We start from the raw sequence: 13,026 nt of genomic DNA on the forward strand, positions 1-13,026 counted from the left end.
TGTCTACATTTCCAATATTGTGCAGGAAAGAGAAAAGCCAAGTGAAAAGTTCTTTTATCTTTATTCTTTGTAAAACGTTTTCCTTTTACCCCAGGCCCTCAGTAGCAGTAACGTACAAAAAGAGAATAAACCCACAGGTCCAGGTACCTTCCTCAAATCACCTTGTGCAAAGGCCCTTTTGCACATGCGCAAAGGCACTTCCGGCCGGGCGCAGGCGAGGTTCTGCGCTTGCCCAGCGCGCCCGGCGCCTGGGTTCCTTCCTGCTATCCCACCCGGAAGTCTTGGCTCTGTTCCCCTCCCCCTTCTCTCGCCGGCTACCGCGGAGCGTGCGGGGCCGGCCCGGCGAGGAGGCGGGACACGTCGGCGCTGCCACCGCTGCCGCCGCTCCTCCAGTCCCAGCTGTCGCCCCGCTTCCTGGGCTGAGTCCTCCCGCGGCCACCGCGGCGCCGGCTGCTTTCACTCTGCCTGGCCCTGGCCCCAGTCCGCGGCCCCCTTAGCTGTCCTGGCCTTCTCATCCCCGCTGCCGAGATGGCGACGCGCTCCTGCCGGGAGAAAGCTCAGAAGCTGAACGAACAACACCAGCTCATTCTGTCCAAGCTGCTGAGGGAGGAGGACAACAAGTACTGCGCTGACTGCGAGGCAAAAGGTAGCGCTGCCCTCGGCTGGGGCCTCCTGCGGCCGGTGACCTTCCCGCCCCCGCGGCACCCTCTCCCCTCGCGGCCCAAGCGGACGCTGCTGCTGCGTTCAGCCGGCCCCGGCCTTGAGGAGGGAGGGCGGGCGGGCACGGGGCTCGGATCTACCCTCACCTCGGCGGGAGGCTGCTGGGAGGTCAGGTCCGCGGGTGCCGTCATTGGTCCCAGCCTGCCCTCTCGGTTGAGCCGGTGCCCGCGTCGCGATGCCCGGAGTCTCTCCGGGTCGTGGCCGGTGGGGCTGAAAGCGCGGAATGGGGTGCTGGCCGGGCGGTGGTTAAGATTAAAGGATTGCCTTTTTCCCGTCTGTGCTCACTGGTAGCTCCGTGGGTGGGGCCGCCTTAGATATGCTTCTCCGCCTCGGCCCTTCCCGGTGACCGCGTCCTTCCTCCTGGGTCTCGGATGCTTACCTACCTGCCCACCTGTCAGCTTCCTGGTTTAGAGTGTTAACTGAATAAAGTGTCTGGGGAGAGGTCATTGTTATTATTATTAACTAGTACTAGTATTGTTTTTACATCTGAACATCAGCCAGGATGAAAAGGAAGTTCATTATATGTGTCTCTTGGACAGTGAGCTTATGGTCCTGAAGCTTTTAATAATCAGATACTTTCTGACCAGCTAGATGAAAGGAGAGAATATGTAGATACTGGCTTGCGTGCTTCATAAATGCTGAGGGTTCGTTTATAGGTTCAGAGGTGGGAAAGACCTAATTTTAGTTTGTTCTGCCTGGCTTCTGAAATAGATAAACTGTTTTTAGCTTGTATGTTTGGGGTATGGAGATATGATTTTTATTTAATGTCTTATAAGTCATCTCATGGGAAAAAGTGTTTCAGAGATTTTTTTTTTTTACCCTCTCACATGGTTAGTAAAAGATCTTATTTTGTAAATTGGTTTATTTGTTTATTAGGTGAGAAATAGGCAGTTCTCTACATCAGGAAACAGTCTTTGGGAACGTTAAGGTTTCTGCGTTATTTTACCCAGACTTTTCCTGAAGCTTTACTGTTCTTTCTCAGTACTATCTAAATGAATCATGTTTCAGTAGGATGATAATGTTTGTTTAGACTAAGTACAGAGCATTAGAGAGTTACTTTACTACTGTAACAGGTACTGGAATATTGGAAGAATCGTGTGGGTACTGTAACTAGACTATCTTATGAAACACTTCAATATCATGGTAACTTGGTGAAGCCAATATTATATTTATTGTATGCAGTTCTTCAGGTGATGAGTTAAAAAAAAATTGTATCCCTAATTCTTGTAGTAATATTTGTTTAGCTGGTACTTGATTATGTGTGTGATTATTTGGGAATAGTGTACTATATTGAGGCTCAATTATGCATTGAGATTAGTGAAGAAGAACCTTTTGAAGGCTAGAGACAGAAAGAAGGTGAATTTTAGTATGCCTTTTGTCATTTAAAGGAGTAGGTAGCATGTTTTGATAGAGATGCTGGTGAATATTAAATCTTTTTATTAAAAATTAAATGTTGTCAATTTCAGTGAATATTTTCCTTTATGCATACAATTAATTTTTCTTCAAATTTCTTTCCCCAAAAAGGACTTTATAAATCCGGTTTTCACCAATTATTCATCAAAATAATTTACAGATTTTTGAGCCATTATTATTATTTTTAAAGCTTTTTTTTGAGATATGGCCACACACCATCCAGTCCATCCAAAGGAACCATTATTATAATTATTATTTTTTTTTTGCATGGGCAGGCACCGGGAATAGAACCCTGGTCCCTGGCATGCCAGGCGAGTACTCTACCTGCTGAGCCACCATGGCCCACCCGGAACCATTATTTCTTAATCTCTTAATTTTTAAGCCATTGTTTACCATGTGTTAATATTTTTCATTCTCTTTTTTTGGGAGGTGGAGAGGAGAATCATGCACTTCTCAAATTGGAATCAAAAGTTTACCTATTCTCTGGCAGGCCACGGTGGCTCAGCAGGCAAGAATGCTTGCCTGCCATGCCAGAGGACCTGGGTTCGATTCCCGGTGCCTGCCCATGTTATAAAAAAAAAGTTTACCTATTCTGACACTGATTAGTTTTGCTCACTATTTTTTTGCCACCTCCTAGCACAAATCTTAGCACTGAGGTCAATAGATATGTATTGAATAAACATCTTTTTGTTTTGGTCTTTTGTTTTTGGTTTGTTTTTGAGAAGTGAAGGAAGTGGGTGGGAAAGAAAAGGATAGTATGAAGAGTTCAAAGTTGCTTCTTGAAGGACATGAACTCCACAGCCACAATTTAGAAAGTCATTACTGTTTCCTTGTTGCTACTAAATCTGGAATAATGATAAAATGAACATGTAAATTATTTCATTATTTTGTCTTGATCTTTCAGGAAAAAAGTGTCACAGTTAAAGCCACTTACTAGGTTAATTGGACCTGATTTTGTAATTATGTAATTGAAAACTTTGGACAACTGATAGATTTAAATATATTTTGTAAGTTTTTGAGTTTATACTATGCTTGAGCTCCATTACAGAGGCCTCTTACAAAATTTTTGCAGTAGAATTCTTGTTACACAATTTTAGATTTATTATTATATGTGCCAAATATTGCAAATGTAGATAGTGAAATTTTGATTAAATGTAGATTAAAAAAAACACGCTGTGTTGAAGAGTTTATTCTGCAGCTCAGTTATTATAAAAAGGTTCCATTCTCTATATATGTATAAAGGTTTTCGTCACTGTTTAGTAAACTATACAAAGCTTTTCAGGTATTTTGAAGCTGTTTCCTAGTTACCTCAGTTTTCTTTCTTTCAAGGAATGCTTTCCCCAATGATCTTTGTGAGCAAGTGCTGAAATTAAAGAGAGAGGGCTAGAGATTACCCTATTCTGTTTTATAATAGTTGTGAGGTATTTTAGCTGGGTTTTTTTGACATTTTCTTACTGAGTCACCAGTATGTTTGTCCTGAATTGACAGTATTTAAGAATTACAGAAGGAAGAAAGAACGATATAGGTGTCAGCCTCATGCGCTTAATCCTACTCTTAACCATATCTGTTGAGCAACTGGAGAATAAGAACAGGCAGATGGAAGAGTATTTCCTCTCCCTGGCCACCTTCCTCTCTCGGGGTGTTTTTAAGCAGCCCTATTGGCAATTAGTTGGTGGCGCTTTATGGATCAGTGAGGTCTGAAAGCCTTTTGCTTTGTCCACAGTTAATTCTAGCTTTGATTTGAACTTATAAACTGGCATAAAAATGAAACTCTTGCCCGGTTAGTTTTAGGATAGTTTGGCACATAATTCTTTTTTTTTTTTTAATCTGTTTTGTTTTCTAATTGTATGCTGTATGGGGGGGGGGGGGTCACATTTCATTCTTTTTCTATGTGAGTATCCTGGTATTGCAGCAGCATTTGTTAAATTTTTGTTTGTTTGTTTGCTTGTTTTGGGGGAAGTGCAGGCGAGATTTCTACCACTGAACTACCCTTGTACCCCAGACATATAAGGTTTTTGAACCGTTAGAGATCATCTTGTTCAGCCTGTCTGGTATTGACAGGTTATTCTCCTTGCTGGATCAAATACTCATTTGTTCATTTCACAGATCTTGACTGAGGACATATTGTTTGCTAATCACTGTATTGGGTTTTGGGATTAACAAAATTTGTAAACCTAAAGGGTTTTTTTTTAGTGGGGGTTGCATTTTTTTTTTTTTTTTTGCAAATGAATAATTCTAAAAGAATTGTTCCTCTCCATTTATTTTGTGCTGCTATTCTCTTACACCCTGATTTTTGTCCACCGTCACCCTTACAGTTCCCAGAATAATACCTCAAGGGTCTTTGCACATGCTATTCCTTCTGCCTGTAAAGCTCGCTGATATTTTTTTGCCTGATAGTTTATACTCATCTTCAAGTCTCCGTTTGAATATCTTTTTGAGGGAAATGGTTCTCCCTTTTCTTTCCAGATGAACTTAGGCCTCCCCTTAAACATGTAAGACAGTATCTTGCTTAGGGTTGTATCATGAGCACAGTGTTTGGCATGTGATAGGTAAATGTAACTAAGTAAATGTCGTCTGAATGATTGAATGACTGTGTGAATGAGCACAGAGCAGGGGGCGGTGGCAGAGTGTGTGAAAGTGAGTGTACATATGGGACTTGTGGAGTGACCCTGTTAGGAAAGTTTGACAGAAGGCGTGTCATTTGAGTGAGATTCTAGAGGAAGAATAGGATTTCACTAGATGGAGAAGGGCTTAAAGGACAGCTGCACACACTAAGGTATAGACATGTAAGAGGTTTTCATATGGCCTTTTTTTTTAAGCTGTCTTTGAGTATGATCAGATTTAATGGTGCCAGGTCAGAGGAAGAACTGGAGTGAGAGAGACTATAGGCAAGTCATCTAGTTCGGAGGAGCTTACCAGTGGTCTGAGCTGGAGAGTAACTTTTGAACTTATTTAATGGTGATGCATCAGTCAGGGTTCAGGGCAGGAAATAGAACCCTGTAGCTATTTTTTTAGCTGAAAGAGGGTTAAGGAATCTAGTCCTTGCAAAATCATATGAGGAGCCAGAGTCAGGGAGCTGCTACTGGACTTTTGGTTTCAAGGCCACCCACTGTTGCCACTGTCACCACTGCACCGCTGCCATGGCTGCTTCTGACCCCTGAAACAGGTCCTTGAAGAAACAAGGACTCTTGTGGCTGGAACCACTCAATATTTATTAGACAGTTTTGTCGGTTGCTTCCACTGTAGGAAGATGATTCTGTGCCACACTAGTGCCTTCCAACTCTCCTTCAAATGCTTATAATTGGCAGAACCTAATTTACATCTAGCACTTTGCGTACAAGGGAGTCTTAGCTTTCTAACCTCTTCAAGAAGTATAAGCATAAAATGAAGGTTGTGAGGAATCACCCCAAGAATCTGCCACAGACACATTTTTGGAGAAGTAGATTGGATAAGGAGAATGAGTCCCATTGTGTTGATTGTTTTGCATATGGTATTTAATTGAATCCTTACAACAACAACTCAGTGAGACTGCTGTATCCATCATTCTTATCTTAGATAGGGCTGCTATAAAAAATTCTACAGACTGGTTGGCTTAAACATGAGGATTTAGTGTCTCACAGTTTTGGAGGCTAGAATTTCAAAATCTAAGTACTGGTGGGCCATGCTTTCTCCGAGGTCTGTAGCATTTCTGGTAGTGGCTTGTTGGCAACCCTGTAAATCATTCTCTGCCTCTGCCACATGGTGGTCTCTTACTTCTCCTACTGTGTCCAACTTTTATTTGCTTGTAAGGAGTCAGTCATTTTGGATTCAGACCCTATCTACAAAAGTCATATTAGATTAAGGCTCCCAGTTTATCAGACTGGCGATTCAGACTCAAATATGTCTTTGTGGAGGGCATGCTTCAATTTCTAAAAATCCTTATTTTATTTTTGAAGAAATGAGTGATTAATGAAGTCACACAGATGGTGTCAGCTGGGATTTAACTGAGGTTTGTCAGACCCCAAAGCCTGTGTTTAATGCTTTATTTCACTGTTCTGAGAAAGGGGGCCATGAGTGGGGCATTAGAAGTCAAAGATTTTGAGATTTCTAGCTTGAATAACTGGATGATAAAATATTTGTGAGAGGAATGCTTTGTGGGTAGAGATACAAATCTCTTTTTCCCTGTTCTTCACCCCTTTCCCTTTAGTAAGGGCCTTATACTTAAAGTATATGAAATGAGGAAGCTTAGTCAGTAGATTGAAAGATCTGTTGGTAGATTCCAAAGTCTTATCTGGAAATATTCCGAAGTCATTTTACAGACTACCCCTGTTCCTTCCTTATGGAGGTTCACTGTACTCTAGGAAAATGTGTTATGCAACTATTTTAGTTTCCCAGCTTCTAAAGCAAATACCATGCAATGGGTTGGCTTAAACAGATGGGAATTTATTAGCTCATGATTTTGAAGCTAAGAGAAGTCCAAAATTAAGGTGTCATGAAGATGATGCTTTCTTTCAGAAGACTGTGGCCTTCTGGGGCTGGCTCCCTGCCTTGGTCGTTGGCTTTTCTGTCACATGACAGTGCACGTGGTGATCTCTCCTGGCTTCTGCTATCTCTTCCTAGCTCTGTTGACTTTCATCTTCTGGCTGCTCACTCTGCCTTTTCTCCTCTTTGTGACTTCAGTAATAGGATTAAGACCTGTCCTCATTAAGAACATGTTTTTCTGGATCACATAGTACCAAACCACCACATGCAACAGTGAACATCTCTCCCCATTCCCGTTTAAATTTAGCATCACCACTCTTCCCAGGCATCTCAAAGATTTGTGATTTGTGAAAAGAAAAAGTAGATGCATTTGATGAAAAAGCTGCACAGTCCTAGGGTGAGCTCTACCCCTAAAATAATTAATTATTAATTAATCAGTTAATCAAAAGCCAGTTCCATGTTATTTTGGGTTAACACAGTTATGGTTGTGTTCAAGTCTGCAGTACTACTGGTTCTTATTTTGGTCTGGGAGTGGGGATGAACTTCCTGAAAATAGATACAAAACTGTGTGTGTGTTGAGGTGTGCATTTTTCTGGGGAAGGTTCTTATAGCTTTTGTTTTCAGTCTTTCATTCCAGATATTCGAAATACATTGCTCTTGAGCTGTATTGTAATGTTAAATTCTTAATCAGTTCTAAGTTAATATTATGTACTCAATGTACAAAACTGTAGGATTTGAAGCAAATCAATTACATTAAGAAGAATGCAGCTTAGAATATTTTTCATTAAGTATTTGATGGTTAAAAGTTATATAAAACTATTTGAAAGCAATTCTTTTACTAAAAAGCTCACCTTGGGGAACTGGTGTTTATGGTGATACTGAGGTTTGTAGGATAAATTCATATAAACAAAGGTCCATGGTATAAAAATTCATCTAAAGGAAACCTGCCAATCTGAAAGTTTCCTTAGAATGCAAAATTTTAGCCTCTGGGATCTGTTGATTTTGTAATTCTGCTGATCTTGAGATTTTTCCCTTATGATTAAGTGCAGAGAATATTGGTGTCAGAGCTGGGATGAAAACCACTCTGACTTATTAGTTCAAAACTTCGGCTGCATGTTGTCCCATAGTTTTTCTTTCCCAATTCTTCATTTTTTTAAATATTAAAATATTAACTGACTTCATTAAGGAATCATAGCATCACATACATGTATTCCTATACAAGATAATATAACCTTCATGACCCTATAAAGTACTTGAACCCATGTTTTCTGAGGCAATTATGTATTTTATAAACTCCACTCTTTTTCTAACTGCTACTGCTATTAGTCTTTACAAAAATCAAGACATTTATCTTTCTGTTTCTCAATTTTTTCAATGGAGAAAAATCAAAGAAACTTGGAGGCCAGTTTGTTTAAGTTGTAATTATTATTTAAAAAGTTCACTACATTACATTCTGACCACTGTATATAATTGACTAGACAGATAAATTCATATATTTTTAGTTACTTATTTTTTGTTGATATATGTTATATGTTTACATACCATGTAATCATCCAAACTACACAATCAGCGGTTTACAATATCACATAGTTGTGCATTTATCATCACAATCGACTTTAAAAAAATTTTTTTTTGTGAGAAATAACATATATACAAAACAATAAATTTCAAAGCACATCACAACAATTAGTTGTAGAACAGATTTCAGAGTTTAGTATGGGTTATGATTCCACAGTTTAAGGTTTTTACTTCTAGCTGCTCTAAGATACTGGAGACTAAAATATCTATATAATGATTCAGCAATTATAATTATTTGTTAAACCCTATCTTCTCTGTATAACTCCATCATCAACTTTGATCTTTCTCCCAGTCTTTAGGGGTATTTGGGCTGTGCCCGTTCTAACTTTTTCATGTTGGGAGGGGCTGTTGATAACATGGAATAGGGGGATGGAACTAGTTGCTGTTCTAGGGAGGTTAGCCCCTCTGTGAACCAGGACCTATCTGGTTCAGGGACCCATCTGGAGGTTGTAGGTTTCTGGAAAGTTACCCTAGTGCATGGAGCCTTTGTAGAATCTTACATAACACACTAAGTGTTCTTTAAGTTTGGCAGGAATGGTTTTGGTTGGGGTTTGGCAAGGTGTGATAGGAGGCAGTGTCTAACTGAAGCTTGTGTAAGAGTGACTTTCAGAGTAGCCTCTCGACTCTATTTGAATTCTCTCTTAGCCACTGATATGTTATTTGTTACAATTCTTTTCCCTCTCTTGGTCAAAATGGCAGTGTTGATCCCATGGTGCCAGGGCCAGGCTCATCCCTGGGAGTCATCTCTCATGGCACCAGGGAGACTTTCACCTTGGGGTGAAAGTCCATATGGGGGGGAGGGCAATTATTTCACTTGCAGAACTGGGCTTAGAGAGAGAGAGGCTCCATCTGGGCAACAAAAGAGGTCCTCTGGAACTAACTTTCTGCTGCATGCATAAGCTTCACAAGGGCAATCTTCAAGATCAAGGGCTTGGCCTATTGATTTTGGTGTCCCCAATGTTTGACATAGTATCCGGGGTGTCCCTGGTATTAAAGTTTAATAATTCCCCTTTTTTTCTCCCATCTCTCAAAGGATTTTGCCAATACTTTTTGATTATCTGTTTAATATACTCTGGGATGTATACAGTTATTACATTAAGGTGTACAGGATTAAAATCTCTTATTCTTATTTTGGGCTCCCTCTGCTTCAGTTGTTTAATCCAGACAGGCTGAGTTAGCTTATGTGGTACAGAAAATTTAGGTTCTGGACAAAATAAACCTCTGTTTGGTCTCAAAGAGTATGTGTCAACTTGGCCAGGTGGTGGTGTCTGGTTGTCTGGTCAGGCAAGTGCTGGCCTGTCTGTTGCTATGAGGACATTTCATGGACTGAAATCACAGTTACATTGGCTGTATCCACATCTGATTGCGTTTGTAATCAGCTAAGGAAAGTGTCTTCTGTAATGATCAACAGTTAATCTAATCACCGGAAGGCTTTTAAGGAGTATTCAGAAGAGACAGTCACTTTTCCTGCTTCAGCCAGTGAGCCTCTCCTGTGGATTTTGTCCAGACTCTTTAGCTGGCTGAAGTAGCCAGTTTCACAGCCTGCTATATGGATTTTGGACTCTTCCGTTCCCATGGTTGTCCAGCCAGCCTCTCCTGAGAGTTTGTTGAAGACCTTCATCTGTTACCAGCTTGTGGCTTGCCCTACAGACCTTGGACTCTACATTCGCATGGTTACATGAGATACTTTTATAAATTTTATATCTATGGATATCTCTTGCTGATTCTGTTTCTCTAGAGAACCCTAGCTAATACACCTTGTATTCTGAATTACCTTAATCCCAACCTGATTGGCTTCATTCTTATCTCTAAATGCCAGGTAATAATTATATAAAACAGCTTCTCAAAATCCAGAAATAGCAATTACCACTCTGGACTAAATGTGATTGCTATAAGAGCTTACAATCTAGGTCCCAGTTTTCTTATAAGTATTTTCTAAATGAGACCATACAATATTTGGTCTTTTGTTTCTGGCTTATTTTGCCTCACAAATGTCCCATAGGTTCATGAGTAATTTTGCATTCATCACAATTTTATTCCTTTTTGTAGCAGCACAATACTCAAATATATGTATACAGTATCATTCTTCAATCTACTTCTCAGTCAGTACATCGTTCAGCCACCTCCATTCATTGGGCATCATGTATAATGTCCAAAGTCAACAGTCTATCAGCACTCTCAATTTTATATAATTTCCTTGTTCCCAAGAGAAAGGTGAACAATAAATACACCCTTTCCAAATAGAAAATCTAAACCTTCCTTTAACTCTTGTCCCTCCCCCCAGTATTTATCCCTGGTGATGCTGTGGTATTGTTGATGTTTTCCTGTTAAACATAGCCCTTAGCATGCAATAGCAGTTTTCCCCCATACCCTAAAGTTATACCCTCTTCGTATAAGATTCATACCTTTGCAGTAGTTCATGCAAGAATTTATTTATATTTATAGTATTACTCAGTGGGACACATGGGTCTATACAATCCCTCTCAATCATGTTCCCCCTTCAATATAGTAATATATTACTTGTAGACCTACTGGTGAAGCATCTTCACTTTTATCTGTTCCCTTAAATTTAAGTTCAACCTCATTAGCTAACTGTTCAACCATCTCTAGCTTCTGTGTATCTCTAGGTCCCCTATATTCTGTATTATAAGCCTCTGATTTTACCTTTACTATAGTCATAAAAGTGGAGTCATACAGTATCTGTCCTTTTGTGTCTGGCTTATTTCACTCACTATTATGTCCTCAAGGCTTATCCATCTTATGTGGTTCAGGACCAGAAATATTGTTTCTATAATATAATTTCATCAATATTTGCTGGGCACTACAAAGGTTAAGTACCATGTTAGAGACTGTTCTGTGTACTGTCTCTGCATCGGTTTGGGTCCTTTTTCCTAACATATACCAAGTAATCTTGCTAGCACTTTGTATATATTGACTCATTTAATCCTCAAAACAGCCTTTGAGGTAGGTGATATTATCCTCATTTTACAAATTAGGAAGCTGAGACACACAGAGAGTAACTCAGTCTCCCAAGGTAGTATAGCTAGGAAGTTGTGGAGCCAGGATTTTTTTCATAAGAAAAAATAATTCGGGAGTGGCAACTGTATTTTAGGCTCTTTCCTAGAAACTAGAGATAAAGCAGGGAAAAGGGTAGATAAGATCCATGCTCTAAAGAAACTATTAGACTGTTGGTGTGCAGAAAAGAGCTAACACATCAGGCCAGATTGTGATCCTTGGAAATGCCTTCTTGCAAGGTTGGCCCTTGACTGGTGTGTGAGCACTTGGATTTGGTGAGGGGTTCCACTACCCTAAATGACAAGAATTAGTCACTGTACATAAACTGTTTGTACTGACAATGCAATTTCTGCTGAACACCTGGTTTCCTTCTGGGAGTTGGAATTTACATATGTGTCAGACAAGGGTGCTATCCCTGCGCTCCTTGCCCCCATTAAAAAAAACACCTGGGTATTGAGTCTTTAATGAACCTCCCTTGTTTGCAGCATTTTACATGTTGTCACACCTTGTTTGGTTGAATTAAGCATATCCTGTGTGACTCCACTGGGAGAGGATACCTGAAAGCTTGTACCTGGTTCCTCTGGGGCTTGCTCCATGTGTTTTTTCCCTTTGATGATGGTGCTTGGTATTCTTTTGCTGTAGTAAATCTTAGCTGTGATTACAACTGTATGTTGAGTCCTGTGAATCCTAGTGAATTATGGAACCTGTGGGTGGTCTTGGGGACCTCCTGATAGAGCTGTATTATGTGTTTTTCTCTAGAATATTGTATAGGACATGCTGGGTTTTTGCCTAGCTCTAGAATATGGTCAGCTAGCAAGGGTAGAGTCCAGAGGAGCAAATACCAGCATTTGAGGCTCTCACAACCTGGGAAAAATTCTTATCCAAGCTGAGGTGCAGATGGGAATTTGAACTATGGAGTTAGAATTTGAATCCAGGAATTCTAGCTGCAGGATTCATACCATTAGCCACATGTTCAGTAGCATGATAGATAAGTCATGTATTTGTAGTTAAGATTATGTAAAGGAAGAGATTATTGTTTGGAAGAGAATATTACCTTCAAATTGATTTAAGGTATTTTTCAAAGGGTTTATTGCCAAATGTGTTCATTGTGGAGAATGTCTTTTAATTTATCTCTTGTGTTCAAGAGCAGAACCTTCAAAGCTTCCAGATACCTTTTTAACAAATTGAAGTAATTTCACTTTACGGATTCACTTCACTTTACAAAAGCACTTCAGTGTTTTTTTTTTTTTTTTTTCTACATATGTTTATCACTTTGTATACCTCCAGTCATATCCTAAGGTCAGGTAGTAGTCATCTATTGGCTTTTTTTTAAACCATTGAAACAGTATGGTAGAACTAAAGTAGCACTGGCTTGGGTTAAATCAATAAAAAGCTAGCTTTGATTCCAAGCTTGGCATCTGTGGTAGTTAGGTTCAGGTGTCAACTTGGCCAGGTGAACGTGCCTAGTTCTGTTGCTGTGGCCATGAGCCAATGGTACGTGAACCTCATCTGTTGCTCATTACATCTGCAGTCGGCTAAGAGGCGTGCCTGCTGCAGTGAATGATGTTCAACTTAATTGGCTGGTGCTTAAATGAGAAAGCTCAATGTAGCACAGCCCAGGCAGCTCACCATACCTCATCTCAGCTCTCGCAGCTCAGCCCAGGCCTTTGGAGATGCATGAAGAAATAACCCCGGGAAAAGTTGTTGGAACTCAGAGGCCTGGAGAGAAGGCCAACAGAGATTACCCTGTGCCTTCCCACGTAAGGAAGAACCTCAGTTGAAAGTTAGCTGCCTTTCCTCTGAAGAACTAATGGAATAAATCCCCTTTTATTAAAAGCC

General features: G+C 40.3%; 1 protein-coding gene across 2 annotated transcripts in view; it reads left to right on the plus strand.

The window, feature by feature from the left end:
- The first annotated feature begins 295 nt into the window (after positions 1–295).
- SMAP1 (small ArfGAP 1) overlaps positions 296–13,026 on the plus strand; it is a 243,339-nt gene continuing 230,608 nt past the window's right edge. Inside the window, exon 1 of one of the 2 annotated variants that reach the window (XM_077162201.1) lies at positions 296–646. In XM_077162201.1, coding sequence (XP_077018316.1) covers positions 529–646 — 118 coding nt within the window. In that variant the 5' untranslated portion in view covers positions 296–528. The remainder of the gene's footprint in view (positions 647–13,026) is intronic. The other variant, XM_077162202.1, reaches the window with a different exon arrangement.

This window comes from Tamandua tetradactyla, chromosome 5 (genome assembly GCF_023851605.1).
Source record: "Tamandua tetradactyla isolate mTamTet1 chromosome 5, mTamTet1.pri, whole genome shotgun sequence".
NCBI lineage: Eukaryota > Metazoa > Chordata > Mammalia > Pilosa > Myrmecophagidae > Tamandua > Tamandua tetradactyla.